The sequence below is a fragment of the Lucilia sericata genome, unplaced genomic scaffold (assembly GCF_015586225.1).
Source record: "Lucilia sericata isolate MDLA Ls3-8-SP2 unplaced genomic scaffold, ASM1558622v1 Contig000161F_arrow, whole genome shotgun sequence".
NCBI classification, from domain to species: domain Eukaryota; kingdom Metazoa; phylum Arthropoda; class Insecta; order Diptera; family Calliphoridae; genus Lucilia; species Lucilia sericata.
Window position 1 is genome coordinate 253382 of NW_023994191.1, and position 26007 is coordinate 279388.

At 32.4% G+C, this 26007-nt stretch overlaps 3 protein-coding genes across 4 annotated transcripts; 2 read left to right on the plus strand and 1 right to left on the minus strand.

Moving 5' to 3' along the window:
• Window positions 1-206: 206 nt before the first annotated feature.
• On the minus strand, window positions 207-2436 carry LOC119601427 (probable RNA-binding protein CG14230). Its single transcript, XM_037952362.1, has 4 exons — window positions 2141-2436; window positions 1603-2075; window positions 605-1541; window positions 207-542 (listed from the first exon to the last, which is right to left on the minus strand). The coding sequence occupies exons 1-4, from the start codon at window positions 2331-2333 to the stop codon at window positions 385-387; spliced, it is 1761 nt and encodes a 586-aa protein (XP_037808290.1). The 5' UTR covers window positions 2334-2436; the 3' UTR covers window positions 207-384.
• Window positions 2437-3759: 1323 nt separating this feature from the next.
• On the plus strand, window positions 3760-7912 carry LOC119601405 (ubiquilin-1). Its single transcript, XM_037952327.1, has 4 exons — window positions 3760-4070; window positions 4579-5254; window positions 5364-6086; window positions 6723-7912. Exons 1-4 carry the CDS (start codon window positions 3975-3977, stop codon window positions 6797-6799), a joined length of 1572 nt encoding a protein of 523 aa, XP_037808255.1. The 5' UTR covers window positions 3760-3974; the 3' UTR covers window positions 6800-7912.
• A 4865-nt stretch (window positions 7913-12777) lies between these two features.
• On the plus strand, window positions 12778-25660 carry LOC119601430. 2 transcript variants are annotated; one of them, XM_037952366.1, is made up of 5 exons: window positions 12778-13505; window positions 23405-24116; window positions 24444-24672; window positions 24741-24826; window positions 24889-25660. In XM_037952366.1, the coding sequence occupies exons 2-5, from the start codon at window positions 23474-23476 to the stop codon at window positions 25431-25433; spliced, it is 1503 nt and encodes a 500-aa protein (XP_037808294.1). In that variant the 5' UTR covers window positions 12778-13505; window positions 23405-23473; the 3' UTR covers window positions 25434-25660. The 2 variants fall into 2 exon arrangements, with proteins under 2 accessions (XP_037808294.1, XP_037808295.1); XM_037952367.1 differs by lacking the exon at window positions 12778-13505 and adding an exon at window positions 19724-19819 and having other exon boundaries at window positions 24889-25571.
• The last annotated feature ends 347 nt before the right edge of the window (window positions 25661-26007 follow it).

The window sequence follows — 26007 nt, forward strand, 5'->3', positions numbered from 1 at the left end:
TAAGTATTTTAAAATTTTTATTAAAAAAATAAATCATATCCTGTACATCCGTATTTTCAAAAAGTGTCAACTTAACTATTGGTCAAATTGCGTTTTTAAGGCATAATATATTCCCATCTCAATCCCCTTGTCTAGTATAGATTTTGCGCCTTTAACACAATTTTTTTGTAAATAGCTTTCTTATTTTTGAAAAAAAACACTAGATATATATTTTCTTGTTATTGCAACAAGTATAAAAATACATGAATTTATTTATCTCAAGAAGTTATTTGAACTTTAAAAATTATTAACAAACTATAATTTATTAACTAATTTAATTATCAAAATTAAAATTACCACTTAACAAACTACATAAAACTTTAAGGAATAATATAAAAGAGAATTTTAAACTTTCCTTTTTCCTTTATAGCCAGCATTGGCTAAGTTCTTTTTAGTTTTTGTAATTTTAGTTTTAATCAATAATTTCAAACGATTACGAACTTCTTCATAATTTTCAGTGGAAGCTTCTTCGGATTTCTTGTACATAAAGAATTTGGAACCCTCTGTAAATAAAATAAGATTTTTAAATTTTTTATAAATAATGTTGAGTGGAAAGGAATCCTACCTTTGAGACGTATATCGTTCTTGGGTATGAAAAATGATTCTGTAGCAATTTTAGGTTTTTTCTTGGATTTTTTCGAACCTGGTGTAGCAGCGGCTTTATCATCCTCCTTAGGATTAAGGTTCTCTTGGTCTTTTTCTGTATCTTCATTCTCCGATTCTGAGGAAGAGTCATAGCTAAAGGGATTTACCGTAAATGCCTTTTCCAATTTATTGTTAACTAAAATCTTTTCATTGCCGAGTTGTTTAAGCTGCTCATCACGTTGATCCAATTGTTCGTTGTTGCCAAACATATTCAATAAACTGAAACCTTCTCCTCTGGTGCGCAGAGATTGCTGCAGCGTATCTGTTACAACATAAAACACTTCTTTTGATACTTCCGCTGGGGCGCCACTTTTTGTACCATCATCATCTGCTGCCGAATCCTTGATTTTGCTTTGTTTTTGTTTTCCTTTTTTAATTTCAGCATCTTCCTCTCGGCTACGTTCGAATTTTTGATGTTCATCTTTAGAGGGATCATAACGTAACATTTTCTTATTTTTTTGAGTTTTATCGGCGTTTCTTACAGTATCCAATTTAGTGCCCACTACTTGTTCCAATATATTCATTTGCCAATCACGTTCATTGTCAACTTCATCCTCATTTGTTTTTTCGCCCTTCTTTCCATCAGCTTCATTTTCATCACCTTCTTCGTCATCGTCTACGAATTTGGCATCAATACGGAAACGTGGATCCAAACTTTGAGTGGCTTGCATTTTTACCAACTTTTCACCTTTTTTACCCAATGGTACCGTTTTAAAATTCAAATCATCTTCCTCATTGTCGTCATCATCAGAACCGAATATATCTGTTTTGGATTTTTGAACCGTTTCTTGAGGCTTTTGGTCCTCTTCATCACTTTCTGCATCGCTGAACTTAATTTTTTTCGATGATTGGCCATCCTTTAAGAAAAATTGAAAATGTTAGTTTTTAGTTGTAAAATTGAATGTTTATTTTACTTACCAAACCTTGTAAAGCTTGTTGAATAGCTGTTTTATTTTGTTGATATTGATTTTTCATTTTATTTAGCGATTCCTTGCGTTTTTGATCTGCACTGCTGGAGTTTTTGTCCAATTGCTTTTTCTTTTTGTGTTTCGTTTCAATTACATGCAGTGGTTGAACATCCAAACTTTGAATAACGATCCTTCCATTATGCATAGAACTGGCGGCACGTTTCTTGCTAATCATTAATTCGGGTGCCACCTCATCATCGTCCAGTTCAGCATCGACATCAAAGGTTTTGCGCTTATTTTCACGAGGTGCCTTTAGCAATTCCGACTGTAATTCTACTGGCTGTTCGTGAGCTTGCAATGATCCTTCGCTAGCACCTTTAGCTTCTTCTCGCTCACGCTTCAAACGTTCCAGAAATGACTCCTTAGCCAAAGAAACCTTAATTTGTTGTCCATGTACTTTCATCCAATTTAAGTCATTTAAACCTTAAAACATGTAAAGAAATTTTAGTTTTTTTCAACCCAATAAACCATTTTTTGTTTAAACTTACTGTATTGAGCATCCTCGGCTCCAATATTAAGTGTCACGAAGGCTATAACTTTAATATCATCTGGATCAACAAGATTTTCTTTGGTTTTCAATTCAATATTTTTAATTGGTCCATAATCTTGGAATAAATTTCTTAAATCCTTTTCTGTGGTATTGGCGGGCAAATTTGCCACAAAAAATCTTGATGATTCCATTAATTATAGTTTATTATTTTAATTTAAAAAAATTATTTTATTTTTCTTGTTCCGTTTGCTAGCACACACACGTGCAGGTTGAAAATAAAAAAATTGTTTACAAATTTTGACAATCAGCTGGTAATATTTTATGTAACAGGATGACTCAAAATTAATAAAACTACTAAAATAAACAAAAGGTATTGCCAGATGTTAGGCACTGTTATTGAACGTTGAAAAAATATAAACATAACAGATCATTATGAAATTTAAGTAAATCGCCAATCTAGTTGATATTTGAATATGTTTTTTGATAGCCTACACTTTTAAATTTACAAATATTTACAATTTTGAAACTTTCTACTTTATGAACTTTTTATAATATAAACCGGGATCCCTGAACCATTTAACAAGGTGATAATTTTCTCACTGTTTGTTTTTACTAAACAGTCGGCCTTCGATTTGGATCAGTGACTTTTTTCTCTGGAGTGTATCAAAAAAATGCATTTTTTGCATATCAAAATGTTTCATATATAAAAAGTATAACTGTGTACCCGACTTTTCGACATTGTTCAATTTGTGACATCTTTTTCAATGAAGGTTACAAATAAAATAATCGTTTGGTTTTAATAAGTTTGCAAGAAAATAAGAATTGAATTGATTTTTTAAGTCTTATATTTTGGACTTTTCCAATTTTATACTCTTTTTGAAAGGTTTAATTTTCGAACTTTTTCCTTTATTCTTTGTCAAGCAAAATCAAAAAATTTGATAATGTGAACCTGTGCATACTGACATACGATACATACGATCTTTTTCGACAAAATGTCATTTTTTATTTTATAGAACCCTACCTAGAAAAAAAACCTTTGCTCGGCAAAAATCAAAAAATTTGCTAATGTCAACCCGTGCATACCAAAATTTTTGTACAAAATAATCGACTTTGACTTATCGACATTTTCGACAAAATGTCATTTTTCGTTTTATAGAACCCTAACTAGAACAGAACAGCTCGGCAAAAATTAAAAATTTGCTAATGTGAACCCGTGAATACCGAAATTTTTGTACAAAATAATCGTTTTTGACTTATCGACCATTTTAGACAAAATCTCATTTTTAGTTTCATAGAACCCTACCTAGAATAGAAGATCTTGTGCTCGGAAAAACCGGCTATAAAGAATAGAGAAAGAAATAGAAAAAATCAGTGGTGGTTAACTTTACATTTTCTCTATCTATTATGGAGGACAAAAATGTATTTTAATTTTTTTGAAAATAAAAATCATTGCTTAAAAATTTAATAAAAAATAGCAATGAAAAAAAACGCTTAAACTTCAATATTTCAAAAACGCAACTCTACTTATAACAAAAATACAACCCTGTTTAATACAGAAAAACATTTCGTTAAGTTTAATTTTCGTCACTCGTCAAAATTTACACTGTCTTTCGTTAAATTATTTTTTTATTTAATTTCGCTGTGAAAAAGTGACGAATTAGTTTTTCAATTGATACCAATTTTCACGAAATTTGTGTAATTTTTATTATTCAAAAGAAAACTGCAAAAATTGCTGATTTGATAAAAATACAAAGTGAATTAGAAAAACCAAAAGATAAACGTTTATTAAATAATATAAATAAGAAAAGTACGGTTAAATAAATAAAAACAAAATGGCAGAAGGTGGTAATCGAAGAATTTTGGTCAATGTTAAAACACCAAAAGATAAAAAAGTCATTGAAATCGATGAAGATTCTGGAATTAAGGATGTAAGTTTATGGTAACTAGTCATAAATATTATGAAATAGTTAAATAAATTGAAAAATTATATTGAAACTACAAGAGACACGTTGATTTTTCAACATGAACTTTAATTGGGAGGGGGAAACTAATGAAATGATTTGCCATTGTTCGTTCTGTGCGGTGTATGAAATGTTGATTGTTGTCGTCGGTGCTGCTGATGATGGTGGTGGTGGTGGTTGTGATGGTAAAAAGGTGGCGGTAAACATGCACACTGTATGCCAAAGTACAGTGCAGCCAGTAGGTTGCTTCTGCTGTCGCTACTGCATACGCGTACAAACATCTGATGGGGGTTTTACTATTCTACTATAAAGCAAACGATACGAAAAAAGGAATATCGACTATGAATGAAAACTTATTTTATTATTCATGAGAATGAAAAGCACATAAACATGACGTGTTCTTGTAAAACTTTAATAAATATTATTACTGAAAAGCTATTATTTAAATTAAATTTCTTTCTAATATATTTTTTAGTTCAAAGCCATGGTGGCTGAAAAATTCGAAGCCGAACCAGAGCAATTGGTGTTAATTTTTGCCGGTAAAATTATGAAAGACACAGACACCTTGCAAACACACAATATTAAAGATGGTTTAACTGTGCATTTGGTGATTAAGGCTAAGACTCGTTCTAATGAAACAGCCCAACGTCCACCTGCTGATGTTAGACAAACACCCTTTGGTCTTAATACTATGGGTGGTCTGTCGGGTGTAGAAGCTTTGGGAGCCGGTTCTGGTTCTTTTATGGATCTGCAGGCTCGCATGCAAAATGAATTGCTTAATAATGGCGATATGTTGCGTACTATGTTGGATAATCCTTTGGTCCAACAAATGATGAATAATCCTGATGTTATGCGTCAGTTGATTACTTCAAATCCTCAAATGCAGGATTTAATGCAACGCAATCCAGAAATATCTCATATGTTGAATAATCCTGAGCTGTTGCGTCAAACTATGGAATTGGCACGCAATCCATCGATGTTACAGGAGTTAATGCGCTCACATGATCGTGCTCTATCTAATTTGGAATCGGTGCCTGGTGGTTATAATGCTTTGCAACGTATTTATCGTGATATTCAGGAACCCATGATGAATGCTGCCACCGAGTCGTTGTCACGCAATCCCTTTGCCGGTCTCGTAGATAATGGTGGTGGTAAGTTTATAAATTTTTAATAAAAAGTTAAAATTTATGTAATTTTTACATTTTAAATCTATGAGTTTTCTTAAGACTTAAAAATAACATTTGCCCTTTAATATCTTAGGTAATAATCCACAAATGGGTACTGAGAATCGTGAGCCTCTTCCCAATCCCTGGGGAGGTCGTGGTAATGCAAGTGGTACCGGTGCAGCTGGCGCTAATCCCGATCTACCACCTCGTGGCGTACTCAATACCCCTGCCATGCAAAGTCTTATGCAACAAATGGCCGAAAATCCTTCATTGATGCAAAATCTTCTAAATGCACCCTATACGCGATCAATGTTCGATGCCATGAATCAGGATCCTGATATGGCTTCACGTCTCTTAAGCACCAGCCCATTGCTGGCCAATAATCCGCAACTGCAGGAGCAAGTGCGAAATATGATGCCACAATTCTTGGCACAAATGCAAAATCCCGAAGTTATGAATATGTTAACTAATCCCGAGGCCATTAATGCCATAATGCAAATACAACAGGGCATGGAACAATTGAGATCTGTTGCTCCCGGTTTAGTGGGTTCATTGGGTGTGCCACCACCGCCACCAGGCAATACTAACATTGACACGAATACAACAAATACTACAACTAATACATCAGCCGATAGTAATCCCACATTAGCACCCGGTGGTGGACCAAATGCTCAATTGTTTAATGATTTTATGACTCGCATGTTGAATGGTATGTCTACTACGGCCGATAATACCCAACCACCAGAAGTACGCTATCAATCACAGTTGGAACAATTAGCCGCCATGGGTTTCGGTAATCGTGAAGCTAATTTACAAGGTAATGTTTATTTTTACGTTTATTAAATCTAATTTTGAAGTTAAAATGTTGAACTAAGGAAACTCTTTTTTTGTTAAAAACATAAAGGATTTAGATATTCATATCAAAATGACAACGTTTTCGTCTCATCGTCGGCTTTAAAATCTCTCTTGAGGTATATTAGAAAAGAAATTTTAAGGTGATTTTAATAGGCTCTCAGATAGTTATTAATAGGTCTACAATTGGTTTTGGATGAAGTTCTTCCTCCAACATGATCTTTGAAGCTACTTCAGTAGGGATAACTTCCAAACGTGGTACTTCAATGGGTAATGGACATTGCAGTGAGATTTAAATATAGCGATTCCTTTAAGATTTTAAGCATCCTAAACCATTCTGCAGTATTGACTATTCTTTGATAAATCCCTTCTGTCTTTTCTGATTTTGGTATTGTAAGTGAAGTTCCGATTTCCTCTTGTAAACGACATATCTTAAATTTTTGCCATAGTTTTGATCAGGACAGATTGATCTAATGGCCTATTGTGGCACACAAAAAGCTTTTATCCATGTTATCACAAGGGTTCATTTTGGACCCTTGATTCTGACCTTTAAAGAATTTGTTCTAATCTAATCTGTTATCTAACTTCTTTCTATTTTCAGCACTTATTGCAACATTTGGCGATATAAATGCAGCTGTTGAGCGATTGCTATCGTTAAATCAATTATCTTTAAGTTAACATACCTAAGCCCCGTTCGATTTGTATGTGTGTGTTTTTTCTTCTTTATCTTCTTATTTTATAAATATAAACTAATAACTATATAATACCATTATATATAAAACAACAACAACAAAACTTATAAACAAAAAAATAAAAACCGAAACATAAAACAACAAAAAAATATACAACTTGGATTGAGGTAAAACTATTTTAAAAAGAAAATATTAGAAAAGTTTGTTAAAAACAACAAAAAAATTATAAAAAAATTAAAGAAAACAACGTTAACTTATTCGTAGCTTAAATGGCAGATTTAGAAACAAATTTTTTGAATATCTTTAACAAAACCTAAAGAAAAGAAATAATTTTTAAATCTGTGCCCATTTGCTCTAACGTTTCTTTTGACAACAAAAAACAATAAAAACTTAATTTATTATTAAGTACTGGGTTTAAATTGTGTGTATTTTTTAAGTTTATATTATAAAAAACGGAGGTTTGAATTTTTCTTAAATGTAAAAAAAGAACAAAATTTTTATATAATTAAAACTATATAAAGAGAAAAAGCCAGATGTTGTAGGTATTTTTTCCTAAATCAAACTGAAACTTACCATTTCCAAAATTATTTTATTCCAAATGAAAATTAACTGTTACTTTAATTTACCTTTTTACAACAAAGTAATTCCTAAACAACATTGAAAAAAAGGCATTAATTTAATAAAACAAATAAACAATCAACACAAACGTTAAAAATAAAAACAAGCATAATTTTATTATTAGATTTCTTATTATTTAGGAATAACGCGTCTTTCTTAAAAGAATTATAACATTTAAAAATGTGTTTATAAACAATTGATAAATTTAAAAAATATCTTTATTTTCACCTGCTCCTCTTAAAAAATAAAATAATAATATTAATAATTATAAATGTGCATGTTACTAGATTGTATTCTAGTATAAAAACAAATTATAAATAAACAGAACTTTAAAAGAATTACAATGTTAAAATGTAATGTACATAAAACCGTAATAAAATAATCATGAAGCAAACAAATAATAGAAACTGAAATAAAACAACAATAAATGGTGTCACGTGTGTTGCATAAATTAAAAAAAAAAAAAAAACGTTTAAAAATTCGAAAACAACAACATTATTATTAATATAATTTAAAGTAAAACAAATAAAGTTTGTTCTTTATTTTTAAATTTAATAACAAAAATTGTTTTATTCAACACACACAAAGGAAAGCATAATATAATAACATAAATAGACGCACCATTTTTACACCTTTTATCACCTAAAAGTCTAATCTTGCAATCTCTCAGCTTAGAAAGGTAATGTAGTCTTTTATTTATTTAATTTCTAAAGAATTGTGTTTTTTCAGATAATTAAATGCTAAGTTATAATATTCAAATAACGTTAACATTATTTAAGTAATCAGAGTAGGGGTGATAACAATTAGAAGATGGTCACTACTACTCTGGTTGTATTATTTCAAAACTGCCTTCTATTGAGAACTATTTAAAAGAGTATGGCGGCTAGGAACATACACTGTCTAAATCATCTCTGGTAAGACCACAGCGTGTAGGTCACGTTAGTATACAGTTCGAGGTCCAACGGGGATGGGTAGAACTACTATAAGTATTTCTGAACATTTAGTTACGACTTTAAAGTTTGGAATTACATATCCAATAGTGTTTCCTAGTAGAGGAGAGTGGATTGAATCTGAAGTGCAGTCTTTACTAATGGAACAAGATGGAGTCAGGCCAAAAGGCGGAGTTTATCTGGAAGATAAACCATGGATAGATTAGTTGGGTTATACACAGTAAGGTTGTGTTGCGTAGCAGGACACTGATATACGGGGTAATAAAATCGCAAATGTATTGGTCACACAGCGCTTAGATCTGGACCTTAATAGTATCTGTCATTACTATAAACTACTCTCCGTCACACATTGGCGAGTATTGCAGACATCCCAAAATAATGCACTCCGAATTGCAACCGGATGTGTAAAGATGACAAACGTGGATCACTTACACGAGGAAACCAGGATGCTGTCTTTCAAGCAACATAATGTATTACTGGCTAAACAATTCTTGGTGGCATGTCATCAGCCATCCCATCCCAACCATCAAATTTCGATGGAAGATCCCCCTCGACACATTCGGTCAGACTTCCGGAGTTATATTACAGGCATCCAGGACGTCATCCCATCTAACGCACAGAAGGCATTGCATTACAGGCGCAATAAAGTCTTAAATCAACATCCACCTGCGATTTTGGATAGTGAGAGGCAATTACCAAGGCAACTCTTTCTACATTCACACAGTTAAGAGCCGGTTGGAGCAGAATTCTGAACTGTTACCAAGAACGAATTGTTCCAGGCGCCTTAATCTCTGACCATTGCTGCCCCGTTGTTTAACTTCCGAGATGTAAAACATCACTTCCGTTTACAACCACGCAGATGGGATGGCCTCTGTTGATTCGGCAACAGCACCTAGAGACATAACCGGTAGACCGAAGTACGAATCCATCAAATAAGCCGAGACTTTGTTCCTACTCACAGTGACACGCTGTGGTAATTCTGATATGAACAGAGTTTACTCTGAACATATCTGGACAAGGAAGGAAAATTTAATGGTATCACTTGTATATGATACCTTTCATCCATCATCTTTCAACCCAGCACATTTCCCATTTATCCGACACATTCATAAGAGAAAAACATACGACACACTCATTTAGATATACGGGAGGGCGAGGCCCGCATACCTCTACATTCATCCCGTATCATATACAATTGACACCAACCCATTTCCAACGCTTAGTCCCACAGCCACTCCTCTGTGGGGTAGCTGTTATTTCGGCAACAGCACCAAACTTATCCCGAAATATTGACTTTACCGCAACTCACTCTTCCCGCGAATTTGGGTTTTAACCACAGCCACTACGTGGATCCCGAAGGAACCTCAACCAACTGACCAGACACCCGTAGTACCAGATTGTGTGGTTCTCTGGTTAGACCTCTTTCCAGTTTATGCAAGATCGATATCGACTACATCAAGGAGTGTTACAGAATTCCATTCCGATGGAAAGCAATATCCTATCGAATTGTGTAAGAGGCCTGATAAGAAGCAAACGCTACTTAGCTTTATCTACTGTGAAATCTTCAGTGTCACTTTTCACTTATTTGTCCAAACAAGTATGACACTTAACATCTCCGTCGATAAGACAAAGATAAAGAATGAATTCATCACGGGTAGGACAGTAGACTTTTATATACTTATTAAGCATGTATGTATGTGCATATGTACTTCTTACTTTCAAACATCATGATCAGTGTAGTATTCTGCAGATTGTACTATATAAGCCATCAATTAATGGGGCTGAAATTGTCTAAGTATGCACAGACAACATCAAACTTGGTCCTTTAATGCCAAACATCACTTAACAAGATGGAGAAACATTCTACAATAGTACTTTACGGGATGCCAGGTCATCAAATCTGTGGTTATGCTTAATAATCTATATCTACTTTTGTTTCATCTAGGACATCCGATTGTTTCACGTTTTTAAAAAATCGTTTCGAAAATAATTCGAATTATACGTTCGTTTTATCGCGTGTTTGCTCAAGATTGGGATGAAGGAGGACTTCGCAAGTTTGTTCGAATTCACAGGACGAAATTGATGATCCATAGTAAACCCTCTATGTACTATGTTGCCCTATGACTCTAGTCTCGCATTGATTCGTCACACACTAGACTGATGCTTGATGTAAGATTAATGTACTCTACTTTCGTAACAATTGTAAAAAATTTAAGTTTAAATTTAAAGCGAGAGTATGATAATGCAACCCATTGGAAGAGAAAATGAAGGAAATACATGCATAGTTCATATTTTTCCAATTTATTTCCATAGTGTCATCGTTTGAATATATCTGATGATTTGTTTTTAAATTCACCACAGGTCCATGTCTCCTCAGGCTCGTGTAAGTTCGTCTACAATTTCGTTTCCTAGTTTATTATTGGCACCCGGTACGCAGTACAGTTTAAACTCTGTAGATCCCTGCCTTTATAACAGTGTGATCGTGTAGATTGTGATATCACTATTAAATTTCTCGTGGATGTAAGTCTTGCTGCTTCGGCCACCACGGAGATTTCGGTTTGAAATAGGCTACATTCATCACTCAGTCTGAGGCCCAAACAACAGCTTCAATTGATATTCACAGCTGCCCTTTTATTCACTGATCAAAATTTTCATTCACAACTCCTTTATCAGAGAAAGTAAATCTGGAATAATTGAATATGGTGTTTCATTACTAAGAATACTAATATATTTAACAACATTTGAAAGGATTCAGATTACAATTAATTCAATTAAAACGAAAATGTTGCAATCAAACCGACAAACCTACACACAATCCTCAGCAATATATTGGTTAAGGTTTTAAAACCGCAAAAAAGAAAAAGTATATTCGCGCACAATTAATAAGAAACCCGAATGTTAAAGAGAAAAAAATTGAACAGATTACTAAATACACTTGCAACACGAGTAGGTTTTTGTCTGTACAAATATTCTATACGGTTGCAGATAGTAGATACTTGAATACAAACTCGCGTAACGTGTGCCACCACCAAATGGTGAAATACTCTCATACAAAACACACAAAAAAATCATATTAAATAACATTAACGAGTTTTAATTTTTTTCTTTTTTCCAATAAAAAAGGTCCGAAGGCAACAGCATAAGAAAGAAAAAAGTTTATTTTAACTTCTTGCTCTACTAGAATTTTTACAGAGAGTGTGGAATGTGGAATTTCTACAATAACAACAATATTATGAAAAGTATCATACCGACGAAACAAGCGAATGAACAAGATCGTTCGAACGATCAACCAACCAACCAGCTAAACAATTTATCGAATATTTCTTATAGTACAGAAGTTTTAAAGAATGTTTCTTCTTTGCGAAACTTATTCCTTATACTGTAAACTACGTATTGTACATTGAGATGATATTTGTAAATCACAAAAGTATTGGTCCTTAAAGTATACCAATGTTTTCAAAATTACTCTCTGATTGATTGAAACTTAAATACATATGTATGTATGCAAACCTTTTTCGTAAGAATTTCAAGATCATTTGTTTACACTTTTTTCGCTCAAGAACGAAGCCTTTAGAAAAATGATTGAAATCGGTTCATTATTTATACATCCGGACCCCTAATGCACTTTTGAGATCTTAATTATGATATATATACTAAAATAAGCAGAACTACGTTTTATATTATCCTAAATCATCAATCAATTTCTCGAAATAATCTGGTCTCATTTGCACCTAGCTCCCACAGAAAGTACTCTTATAAAATCTCGAATGTGCACTGTCTATCTATCTATCTATCTATCTATCTATCTATCTATCTATCTATCTATCTATCTATCTATCTATCTATCTATCTATCTATCTATCTATCTATCTATCTATCTATCTATCTATCTATCTATCTATCTATCTATCTATCTATCTATCTATCTATCTATCTATCTATCTATCTATCTATCTATCTATCTATCTATCTATCTATCTATCTATCTATCTATCTATCTATCTATCTATCTGTCATTTTAGTTATTACCTCATTTTGGAACTGAAAGATAAGTAAGTAAGTATTCCTAGAAGATCAAATTCTACAAAGTCCTGACATTTTTTCCAATCTATTTTTGATATGTTTAAGCGGTTGAGTCAGTTAGTTAGTCAGCTAAACCATCAAACGCATAGACAGACAGTCAGACAAGCACATCAATTCGAACTCCAACTTTAAATTATTTAACAGGTTTGCAGCACAAATTTTATAACTTCTCATACAACAACGAATTGTTTAAGTGAGCGAACACACACTGCTGGATATGTTGTTTGCTATTGCCGTAACCACCGGTGTCCATTCACCAACCACCACCAAACCAAATGGAAGAATGAGTGCTATACATTTTCAATTATACATTCAGTCATGTTGGAAACACGATCGTGAATAAAAGTCTGAAAATTTTCAAAAAACGCGCGCGGCTAAATTGGCGTCTATAGTGTAGAAAAAAAGGCAAATAAAATTTAAAAAAAGTGGTTTTAAAATATTGGTGGCCCAAACAAGAGGAAAGAGTAGTAAGGAGATCAATTGCTTAAACTACACATACACCTCTAATATATACATAAGTCGAAAAGCAGCAACAGAAAAGGCTCCTAAAATAAATGCCTAGTTTCTTTTTAACAAAAATTCAAACAAAAAATTATACAACTGAAAAATTCAATTATGGCGTTAATAAAGTGGAAAATATTATAAATTATTAATGTGTTCGTGTTCCAAATTTGAAATTATCGCTTTTTTCGTTAATATGTATGTGTAAACAATAATAATAAAAAAGAAAAATTTTGCGGAAATTTTTCGCATAATTTGAAAAAGTTATACACAATATCATATTGGGTGTGTGTGTGCCCAATGCCCAAAACCAAATTTGGGTGTAGTGCGCAATAAAAAAAGTTTTCATTTTTTAAACAAAATTCCTCTAAATGCTGAGACATGCAATTTTCCATTGCAAATTACAGAAAATTCATATGAACAGAGCTGAGCAACTCAACACTTTATTTATTGCGACCAGAATAACTGAAATTTACAAATTCAGCATTTTACAAATATTGGATTATTATGAGAAAAACTGAAAAACTCTCTTACATTGAGGTAAGTTGTTTTATTATTTCATAAATTGTTGTACATTATGTACAATTCCTAATAAGGTAATGTAACACCTGCTTAATGTCTCTTTTCTATTGGTAATTAAATATGAATTTTAGTCAAAATATGTTATGCACCTGTAAGAGAATTTAACAATACAGGTGTATAACATTTTAAAGGTTAGAACACAAAATTTTAGGTTAAAAAATGTTTTAGGATATTGTTAAGAAGCATATCGCAAAAAATTGGAAAACAGTTCAGTACTGGGACTTGAGTAAATTATACATCACTTTTAAGGGGTGTCCTATATGTGGATTTGAATCAATTATGGTGCGAACTCTATTGAAAGTGAAAAACGATACTTTATTTCTTTAGATTAGAAATCCATTTCTACTACACACTGTGACCCGATTTTGTATCTAATCTGTGAGTGGTTGAAAATACTCTTCTGGAGCTAGTAATGCAACACTGAAAGTCCTTGATTGCTGATGGGCAATTACACAGTATGTATTCGCAAGTATTCAAAGGTCAAAGAATTTCCAAGTTCGGAGTAACACCTTACATTTCCTTGCTAGAGTTACCTTCATCTGGAAAGGTATCCGGCACAATGTTAATTTATTATATCCGCTTAATTCATTAAAAGATTTCACACAGTCCATTACAATACCCTATAGTGATGCTTGACTATCCCACATAATAAATAATCTTGAACCCCTAATCTTCCTCCTCAAGCACTCCCTATCACAGATAAATATAGTAAATTTCCTCCTGAAAGATAGAGGTATTGGGAATCCCCTTTGAACCCTTCTGTAAGTCAAACTTGTCATCATGTTTGCTTATTAGAGCCAAAGTTGATCCTTTGTGGTTATTATACTTTTCGGTATGAAACCGCTACCTGTTTTGAAAGTGAAATTGATATTTATTTGCAATTATAGGATATTTTTAACGTTTAAATCAAAATTTCCAAGGAAACATGGCTCTCAAAAGTAGTTCAGAATAATAACTATGAAACCATTCTGATCGAACAGCATGACAGGCCTGTATAAAATATTTATATCGAATTTTATCTCGGTAACGACATTTTGAAGCGAGTTATTAAAGACAAACTGACTCTTTAAAAAGGGTATATAGGAACTTATATGGAGCGATTCTTCTGAAAACTTTGAAATGATTCGATTTAATATAAAAAATAATTATTCATTACAGTACAAATTTCTACTTGACAATATATTCTACAATTTGGATCCACTTATTTCGAAAATCTATTTTAATCTTCTTCAAAGTTATTTTCATCTGTCTGCATTATCTCTAATTAGGAACCAAAAAATTTAACGCTTTAAGACTATATTTCAAATAGACTTTTTGGATTTTCATCTACTAGCTGGAACCTCTTTTTCTAACCAGAGTTTTCAGAGATTCGTAAACACTCAACAAACAAATTAATAGAATACATTTTTGAATATTTCCTAAATGTGTTAAAAACTAATTAACTAATTTAGTAGGTCGTTTCTTAATTTTATAATTAATTGTTAAAATTCATATTATTTAAATGTAAACAAGTTCAAAATGAATACATTTAAGAAATTTAAAAATCATTAATTATTTAATAAAGCAAAAACTGTTAGAAATTATTAGAAATTTAAACGCATACCATGTTCATTAGTCAAAATAGGCCTAATATCGTAAAAATAAAATATGGTTTAAAATACTAAATGAAAGTTTAATCGATTCTTAACTAATATAATAGCCGTGAAATATTAATTATTAGTTTAATTAAAGGGAGGTTTTAAATCTAAATGCGGGCACAATATGTAGATTAGTTCTAGACAGCTTTATTGTGAATCGGTAATTTGAGAACGTGTTTTCGAACAAATAACTAAAAATTCCTTATCGGTTTCATACATTGTAATTAATAATCATTATTGCTGATTGATCCTGCTAAGCACCATAAACTGAGCTTTAAATATATTCCACATTATCCTAGATATCGAAAATATAGTCACAAATATTGTTCATGCACTTGTTAATAGAAAAATTTTCTTACCACCTGGGTAGTTTATTTGGCCCTTATCTAGGAATCAAATGACAAAGATTTTCATTATCTGATTAAAAGAATTTAGGGTTTATATTTGAAAAAGTGTTGGTCGTTGATATTTAATACTCATTAGTTTTGATTCACGCTGACAGGTGTATTTATAACAATTAATCAAACTTCAAAAAAAACTTTAAATATTTTCAAATTGTATGCCCAGAGTATAGTGTATTGGAGCAATAATATGATCCATTCACACATTTTTGTAAAACATATGTATCTTCAATATTAATTTACTAACTAATGACTGTTTGAATTTTTTCTTAGCTTGTTTTGTAAACAAATAGTGTTAAATAATTAATTTTACTTTAGATTAGAATAATGTGTGTATGCTTAATACTGGTATACAAAAAAGCATAGATACTTCAAAAAAATGCTTTAAATAATCGAACAAAAACTAGTTTTTTTTTATTAGGTTTGGTATTATTAAAGAATACTAAATACAACTGAAAATAAACACCATTGACTTTTGTTATGTATTTTATTAATATATTTTTTATATAATATTATTTTTTCATTATATTATTAAATAAAAACAAAACTTGTCTTGTAAATGCCATACAAAGTAAGAATAAAAATAATTGTTATGTTAAGCCTCATTTAAGTTTGAATGAAATAGTTAATATAAAATATAATTTTATTCTAATAAATACATTTGTACTGGGGGAAAAAGTTATTTCGTTTACTATTCGAATTGCCGTATCTTATATACCCTTCAATAGTGTGTTTAAAAAAGATAAAAGTTTTATAAAATTTCAATTAATTTATTTTTTCCCGACTCCACTATTACTTTAGTAATAACAAAACAAAAAACAACAACAACGCCAAACGAAACAAAACACAAAAAAAAAAACAAAACAATGAAACCAATACACATCCAGACATATGTACATAAGCAATGTTGTTGTTGCTTTTTTTGTCAAAGCATGCAAAAATTGTATTTTTTAGATGAAATATTCATAGGTTGTCTCGGATATTTGCTCATATCTTCGCTATTTATGTACGGATTTTGCTGATTTTAAATAGGAAACTTTTAAATAGAAAGCTTGTCTGATAGAATTATTGAAGATTTGGATCCTGAAAATATATACCCTTCTCACGAAGGTAAATATACATTCCAAGTCTTTGTAGATATCAAAGTCAGTTTAGCCATGTTAGTCTGTCATAGTCAAGTCATAGTCAAGTCATAGTCAAGTCATAGTCGAGTCATAGTCAAGTCATAGTCAAGTCATAGTCAAGTCATAGTCGAGTCATAGTCAAGTCATAGTCAAGTCATAGTCAAGTCATAGTTAAGTCATAGTCAAGTCATAGTCAAGTCATAGTCAAGTCATAGTCAAGTCATAGTCAAGTCATAGTCAAGTCATAGTCAAGTCATAGTCAAGTCATAGTCAAGTCAAGTCATAGTCAAGTCAAGTCAAGTCAAGTCAAGTCAAGTCATAGTCAAGTCAAGTCATAGTCAAGTCATAATCATGTCTCTCTCTCCTAGATATATTCAATGAGATAAAAATCTTAAATATTTCTATCAGACATGCATTCGAGAAGTTTAAAATTAGCAAAGTCGCCCCATAAATAACGGAGTTATGAGCAAACTTCCGAAACAACCCATGAAAATATTACGTTTTTTCCCATTCTTTATTAGTTTATTCAGAAAATATAGAATCAATTTGAACAAATTTTGTCATAAGACTTTTTTTTTTGATTATGGATTGAAATTATTGAAAATTTTTAAAATCGGTTCAAAATCTCATACATATATGTATTTACATAATCACAAATAATGGATTTATTGTTAATAACTCCCTCTAGAATGTCGATATTATCACAAAATCTTGCAAAAATTAATTAGATCTGTCCATAATGGACCCTAGCTTCTATATAAAGCATTCTTCTAAATATCACTTAATCGTTAATAATTCATTACTTAATAATGATATCGGGATACAATACTAAGTGAATATGTATGTATTTATGCAAATCATATGAAATGTTTCCGGATCGTCTAATAATGGGCCATAGCTCCCGTAAATAACTCATTTTAATAATGATTTAACTATTAACTAGTCTATGGACTAGCCTTCCAACGCGTCTATTTTACAGTGTATGTGTGTTTCTATGTATTTTTTTGGACTTTATAGACGGCTAAACGGCTGAACCTATAGGATACTTCTTGTTTTGGAATTTTAGGTAGGCGTGGGGCCACGCCCACATACAAAATAAGTATTAAAAGTCATATATCCCAGAAACGGCAACAAACAGCTAAAGTATTTGTATGAACAAATTTGACATCCATATGAACACATGTTGACAAAATGGATAGCCTAGGTTAGGTTGATGGGATAATGTATCTATGTACATCAAATCCAGGCCACTATCTGAACTGTTGTGCGATCGTTTTCATGAAAAATATTTGTTGGTAAAAACAAAAAACCTGTAAAACTGAATGTATTATCGTTCGATGCTAAGAAACCCTGTTTCCTGGAAGTAATTTCTAAGAACTTTTCAATCAGTATTCGTGAGGGCTGTTATATCCGGAATAATAAAAAAGATATTTAAATCTTTTCTGTGTGTCTACTCAAAATACGTACCATCATACTAACCTCAAACTTGCTCATTTGAGGCAAATGTGAACATTTGGGAGAAAAATGGGCGGACTATCATTAGAAAGGATTGGCACTGAATTAGGTACAAAAAACAGTAAAGTGGCTTTTTTATTTATATTGATTTTAGGGTAGCAAAGCACACTGGGTGAAGCTAATTATGTATAAAAAAACTTATCTATGCCCTAGGACATTAATTTGTCTATGAACTAGTTTGTGGACGAAACTATTGGTATTTCTTACATTACTATTGGTGTTATCTATGTATTAGTCGATGGAGTAGTCAATTGACCAAACAATGGGCTAGTTAATGGTCTAGAACTTGACTATTTTAATAATTAAGACCATTTTAAAGAACTGAACTGCACTAAACTCGAATCTGAATCCTCAGAATATCTGGAGCTCATGGAGTTTTTGAGATGTTATGTTCTAAAATTTGAAAAAATCTCATTTTAACATTATTTGTGAGGTCATAACAAACTAATGTTCCATTTGTTACGTCATAACCGGCTGACTGGAAGCCGGTGCATAGGATCACCAATAATTGTGTTTATTGATGAATATAATCAATATTTGGCTCCTAATAAGATACAAATCTGAGGAGAACTATGTTACGTGTGGTCAGATAGAAATGTTGACCCGATTATTTTAAAATTGGAATGCTATGAGGACCAGGTTCCTCATTATTCGTTTATTTGAATAAACGAAAAACGTTTTCCCTTACCTCATAATGATAACATGAAAGAAACATATTCTGGATCTTAAAGATATTGAAATACTTGAGATGCGAGAAGAAGTCTCATACTGAATATTCATGTACATGTACATACACATATGTACATATGTACCTATACAATGTAGTCGCCTGTGTGTTTGTATGTAAAAGATGTTCATTATAATTTTTCTTATTTTTTCTTGTCTGAGATTTCGTTTTCATAAATATCATCATCATCCGCATCATCGTAAAAAAAACAGCCAAAGGGAGCTTATATTCTCACAGTACAAAAAAAATAAACAAACATACCAACTACAACAAACACATTGACCGCAGCTATAACAACGGTAAGACAAGATACAACAAAAAAAAACAAATCTTTCTGGGATAGAATTGGTAGTAGTGGATAATAATACTACTCGTGAATAATACAAATGAATACTGTTGTTGTTGAATGTAATTGAAATTCCAAACTGCTTGCTGGTTTTTCAAGTTGTTCTAGAGTTGTTTGGTTAGTTGTTTCTTTTGCTCAATTAACTATTATATTGGAGTTCGATGTTCGATCTGGGAACTCTCTCAAACATCGTCATCATCAAACACGCTAAGCATGCGCACCCAATCATATAACAACAAACAAAACAAAAAAAATATTTGTTTTTTTAACGACTTATTCGCAATTCAAATATTTTTGTTTTCTTTCGTTCAGTTCGCAAAACAAAAACAATCAAATAAAAACACGAGGAATAAAAAAAAAAACAACAAAAAATTTGAATGAATTTTAGTTCGCGCGCGTTCTTTTAGCGTCTGCCGTAGTTTTCTTGTTTTCATTCTATTTTTTATTTTTCTTATCTTCATTCCCCCCGACAATTATCAACTTAGGGTTTCAACAACATCTGTATGGTAGAGTGCAAATGAGGTGTGTTTTTTGTGTCTAAATGTGTGTATGTTGTTTGTATGTTTAATGTTTGTTTTATTTATTTCGATGGCATGTTTTCTCTAACTAAATTCCTTTCTTCCTTCCTTTAAATATCATTTTACAACGGGTGGTTGAAAACCAAAATACTTTAAACAACAAATGCACAAATATAAACATAAAGAAACACCTTGCACTTTGTGCACCTTGTAGCACATAAGGTGATTTTGTCTATCTGTTAATTTTTTTTCTAATTATATCTCTCTTTCACTCTAAAAAAAATCTATTTACTCAAATTTTTCTTTATTTTAACACTTGTCTTTTGTATTTCGTGACTTTTAACATTTAATGTAAACAATGCAGTTGCATTCCTCAGTGTTTGGTTTGTGTCTTAGATAAAACGGGATTTTGTTTTAAATTCAAAGCATTACATTACTTTAACAAACATGTGGACAATAAAATAGGTGTGTTAATTTTAAAGAATTTTTCTATATGTTGATGTCTTATTTACTGGCAATACAGATATCAAAATTACCTATATATATTTTTTTGGACCAGCACCCAGGGAATGACATCCACTTATACAAAGCATTGTGTTACAAGTAAGAAAATATGTTGTGCGAGGGTTTATTTAGGGTCACTTTAGAGAGTTTTTAAACATTTAATTTAACTTCATCGCAAGTGAAAGGAAAGTCCTCTGCAGGAAGTTTATTCCACATACGAACAGTGTGGCTTATGAACAAGTTCCATGTAATGCATTATTAGATCCACAAGCCAGTTGACTGCAAAATCTTTGTGTTCGCGAGAAGAGTTTTACGTATAAATCTCTAATTTCATATACCCTGCAGTCACCACAGGTACTTATCTATACGCGGTAGAGAAGCCCGAAAATAGCCACAATAATCACCGGAGTTGTACTCAATATTTTGCGCAACACACATCCGGTAATTATTATCACTGTACCATTTTCGACTCGTTTTTATATACGAAAAGGTTTCAGCTGATTTCAACGTTTTCTATAATCATTTTCAATTGGAAACTTTGTATCTTTGCCGAATTAATAAGGGACGTGCAGGAATGCAACCACCAAAGAATTGCAGACTTTACAAGCGTTTATTAATCAATGCCTACGGAAAATAATGCGCATCTTCAGGCCGAACACCATCACTAATACAGCTTTATGGACTGAAATGCAGCAGCAGCCAATATCATTGGAAATCCGACGCCGCAAGTGGGTGTGGCTTGGTCATACTCTAAGAAAGCCCCAAGAAGACATTGCATGTTCAGCTCTGGACTGGAATTCTCAGGGCAGCCGCATAAGAGGTAGACCAGCTAATACATGGAGGCGACTGATAGACGCAGAAGCACTAGAAGCAGGCTATACGTGGCGGGAAATCAAAACCCAAGCTTTAGAAAGAGAAAAATTGAAAGAATTTGTTAAGGCCCAATTTTCCTCCTAGGAACTATAGGAAAATATATATATGTATGTATTTCCAAGGGTGGCCAAACATTCACCGGCTGATAAGCTAACATTTTAGCTGTATTATTCTCAGGTAACTCTTGCATGTCAAACCAGAGCTCATGCAGTTAAAAGGGCATAAATAAGTCTCCCATCCCGGATGATATTCCAGTACTGATTTTAGTTTCAGTCTTAAATATTGTCGATTTGCAAGCTTGCTAGACAAAATGTTGTATTTTAAAGCACGACCGATCATAATGCTTTACGTGAACATCTGCTGGGTTGGCCTTATTTCACAACCACAAGGTGAGCATATTAGATGACTCACCACCGTCCCTTTGTGTTTCTTATACGCCGGCGGTTTTTCCGGTCCATGTACAAGCACTTTGCTCAAGTACTCCAGCTATATAATCTTTGACCATTGCTGCCCCGTTGCTTAAATTCCGAGATGCAAAAACATCACTTTCGTTTACAACCAATCAAATGGGATGACCTCTGTTGACTTTCTCTAGGCGGACCGAAATACGAATGCATCAAACAACATTGTTGATGGATTGACATTGTTCTTAGAAGACGTTGTTCTTACTCACGTAGAACACACTGTGATAAATCTGATATGAACAGAGTAAACCCTGATCATACCCGGACAAGGAAGGAGAATTCAATGGTATCAAACCGCGAGTTTGTGCATGTGCACTATAAAGGGACCTATTCAATAACCGGGACAAGACGAAGTTCAAAACTATGCTTGCTACCGGTTCCCGTGGTACCAAATTAAAAGGTTTCTTGGTTCTATTCTAGGACAAATCATTGCAAGGAAATGCCGAGGATACATTTGATACTACCAGTTCCTAGTCCCGGCAGGCTAGAGGTATTAGTAGCACCCCTTGCATGTTGCATCATATATGCATACAAATTTTTATGAAAATGTGGACTAAACATATACATACTTACATATTTCAAATGTCTTTAAAAACGGGGCAAAAGTACTTCTCTACATATACATAGTACATTTGCTGAAGTCTTGCAATTTTGCATAGTGTTAGACTTAAAGCTTTCCCATTCTTACCAGATACCTCTACAAAACCCTGGCAAGTCTTACTCTTTTTATGTTAGAATTTTATAATTGATATTGGCCAAAGAATAATTTGATTTTTACTTTTCTTTTAACTGCTGGAAACCAAGGAAGTAATAAAACGTTTATTTTATTTTTTTCCTTCTTGTTCTTGTGTTTTTTTCCTATATAAAGTCAAAGTCAAGAATTTCCGTTATTTCAACGTGTACTTTGTTTTCAACGTCATTGCAACCGTTGCAAACTTTCAATCCAAGAGCACTTGCATTATTTTTTCTCACTTGCTGCATTTGTTTTATAAGGGGTTTTTCGTTTTTTTATTGTTCAGTTTCAGTTCACGATATATACACCGTAATGTGTAATAATGGCAACAATTAGTGGCATTTACCTTTTCTAAAAAAATATTGTTGTTATAATGTAAATGGTTTGAATGTTGCTAAGTTTATGTATACTATTGAATACTAATGTAATCCAGTAGTTCTGGGTGTAAGTCTCGCATAGTTTCGAATATGTTTTAAGGCTACAGAATTGGAAGAAATGCCTTAACAGAATTCACTTTCCATTAATGATTTATTAAAAACATATAACTTATATTCATCTAATCAATTACTTTCTACATAAAAGGGATACATTTACATCTAAAACTGCTGGGAAGCTAATGTGATATTTTTGCTAAAGTTTCAAGTGTGAATGCTGCATTTTTGTAAGCTTACTGAAAACGAAACACTTTAATTAACCGCTTTTAAAGTGTTGTTGCTTAGTGATGCATCATCTATCTCGCCTACGGTTTTATGTTCGTTGACTTTTCTTGATTTTCTTATAATTTGATTAGTTTCTAGTGAAATCTCTAACATGTATCTTAAAAAACTTATAATGATTACATTCTCTGTAATTTTATAAAGAGCAGTTATGCCATCAAAGGAAGTTAGATAAATTTAGGGTATAACCTGATGAAAATTTACACAAGAAATTAAACAATGATTACTGCAAATTTTTAACAGATTTTTCAATTTAAAATTAAATGTTATAATTAAAAAAGTATTTCCTATAATTTCAGTATCAAATGGGTCACAATGTAACACACACATTAACATTTGTTATTCATGAGAACTGATCGTAACTCTAAATGTTGAAACATACATCGAATGCTGGTGGACCAGCAAATGGTCAAGTTCGTAATAATTCTACCACAAGTACAGCACGCAATATACACCTAAGACCACAACAACCTTTGAATATATCGACACTGAATGCCACCAATTTGCAGACATCAACGACGACAACGACAAACGCCTCAACGCTAGCCGTTAATGGAGGACCACGTTTATCAACCCTACTTAATATTGCATCACCCTCAACAAATGTTTGCAATCAACAACAACAGCAGCAACCACCACAACCACCAACGTTACCTTTGCCACTACCACCAACCGGAAATGGTAATACAACGACTAATACTACAACCACTACTACATCAGTAACACCGATAATAAATCATCTTACCCCAAATGGGCTAAATGGTATCGGTAATAATTTACACACCTACACAAATCAACATATTGCCTTGGCTCATGCGGCGGCAGTTGCTGGTACAAATGCCGGTACAAGTAACGGTAATTTGGTGAATAGTACCGTTTTAAATCCAAATAATACCACCAATCATACGAACTATACAAATTATACGAATCCTGTTGGTGCCATAATAAATCAATCGAAACATGGTCCCGGTCCCAGGGAGGCCTTAACTAGTTTAGGTTTATTATGTTTGGGTAAGTTTCATTGTTTTCTAATGCTTAGTTTGTGATCTATCTACCTATCTATCTATCTATCTATCTATCTATCTATCTATCTATCTATCTATCTATCTATCTATCTATCTATCTATCTATCTATCTATCTATCTATCTATCTATCTATCTATCTATCTATCTATCTATCTATCTATCTATCTATCTATCTATCTATCTATCTATCTATCTATCTATCTATCTATCTATCTATCTATCTATCTATCTATCTATCTATCTATCTATCTATCTATCTATCTATCTACAGTTATGCTGGTTATGCTAATAGTATGTATTTTTTATTTCCAGTTTCCCTACTACTGGCATTGTTGTCTTTAATATTTTTACTAAAAATATCGCCAAATGCCCGCGAAGATGCCTTAACACGAAGTTCTCCCGAGGATTTTATTATAGTTTATGATGTTACTTTGGCGCTATGCGCTTTATCTCTCTCATTAAATCTTTGCTGCCTGTTGGTGTGTGCAATTCAGTTCCTTTTTGCTGTCAAATTAGTGCGTTCACCCATGTTTGATGGACGGTAAATAAACAATTTAGAAGTTTTAGCTTTATTGATACTTTATACTTAATTTCTTTATTCTTTTTTAGAGACAATCGTTATTTGGAAAAGTCTAGCACTAGTCGAACTTGTGCTGTTGGCGGTTTCTTTATATCCATACCCATATTCTTAACAGGTAAAGTTTAAGAAAACGAGGTTTATTCCGATAATATATAATTAGTTTTGCATTTTTTCTAGGCATTATTTTATATACTTTCAATCACTTCCACTCAACACCTGCCATAATTACGAGTGTATTAATTGGAATCGGTATTATTTTCTGTGGTGCAGCAATGGTTCACAATGTTTTCGTTTGGCAAAAAGAGAAAACCATTAGTTATCGTAGTGCTCCCCTTAATCACATGTCGATGGTGTCACAAATTGGTCCTATAACACCACCTATTCAATTTCTTAATCCTCATCCCATTCATCCGCCTCATCTCAATTTTAATCAATCTAACATATCTACAGTTCTGCATCCAACATCTATAACACCAGTATCTCCGAATCATTCACATGGAAGTTTTAACCCTTTAACCGCCTTAAGTTCATCATTTATGATGCGTCCTTCTACAGCTACGCCGCCTACCCCAAAACCCATTGCCAACGGTGGTTGTTTATCGACTCTAGGCGGTGCAACTGCTCGTGAAGCCAGTGGCTCTGTGAGTCCTGGCTTACCACCCACCTTGGATATGAGCAATGTTACTAGCACTTCGTTACACGAACTATCCACTTTAGTCTAATGTAAATTATACTCTTTTCTCTTTTATTGTTTTGTATATATTTCGAATATATTTTTTTGATATTCTTAGATTTAGGATTAAATGCATTAAATTAAATAATAATCGAACAAACTAACATATTTAAGTAAAAATATAATTTCTTGCCTAAACCAGTGAATTTTTGTAAAGAAATATAACAAAAAATTGTGTAAATAATAAATAAAATTATCAAAAATCATCAAGAATTTAAATAATTGAGTTTAATTTTCATGAATGCAACAATTCAAACATTCAATCAAATTATCGTGCAAATTGGGTATAAAACTAAAATTTATTAAATTCAGCTTTTTTGTGATGGCGAATTTTAGCGCACCATACATTTATAAAAAAATGTCGACATAATATAATTGTCTGCCACTTTTTAATGTTGCATCTCCAGAAATTAAATTGTAAGTTTATAATAGACGGGACAATGAAAAATATTGTCAAAATAATTGACTGTAAGCAACAACCATGCTTTGCCCATGGTTTATACCTAGGAATGTTAGATATGTATGTATATTGTACAAATCAAAAGACTTTCCTTGTGAAAATG

Excerpts from the sequence above, each read along its gene's own strand:
- LOC119601427 (XM_037952362.1), bottom strand. The coding sequence starts at position 2,333 with ATGGAATCATCAAGATTTTTTGTGGCAAATTTGCCCGCCAATACCACA. Across the intron at positions 1,542-1,602 it reads AACAAGCTTTACAAGGTTTG|GATGGCCAATCATCGAAAAA; the intron begins GTAAGTAAAATA and ends TTTTTCTTAAAG. Across the intron at positions 543-604 it reads GAACGATATACGTCTCAAAG|AGGGTTCCAAATTCTTTATG; the intron begins GTAGGATTCCTT and ends TTTTATTTACAG.
- LOC119601430 (XM_037952366.1), top strand. The coding sequence starts at position 23,474 with ATGTTGAAACATACATCGAATGCTGGTGGACCAGCAAATGGTCAAGTT. Across the intron at positions 24,117-24,443 it reads TTTAGGTTTATTATGTTTGG|TTTCCCTACTACTGGCATTG; the intron begins GTAAGTTTCATT and ends TTTTATTTCCAG. Across the intron at positions 24,827-24,888 it reads CATACCCATATTCTTAACAG|GCATTATTTTATATACTTTC; the intron begins GTAAAGTTTAAG and ends CATTTTTTCTAG.
- LOC119601405 (XM_037952327.1), top strand. The coding sequence starts at position 3,975 with ATGGCAGAAGGTGGTAATCGAAGAATTTTGGTCAATGTTAAAACACCA. Across the intron at positions 4,071-4,578 it reads AAGATTCTGGAATTAAGGAT|TTCAAAGCCATGGTGGCTGA; the intron begins GTAAGTTTATGG and ends TATATTTTTTAG. Across the intron at positions 6,087-6,722 it reads TCGTGAAGCTAATTTACAAG|CACTTATTGCAACATTTGGC; the intron begins GTAATGTTTATT and ends TTCTATTTTCAG.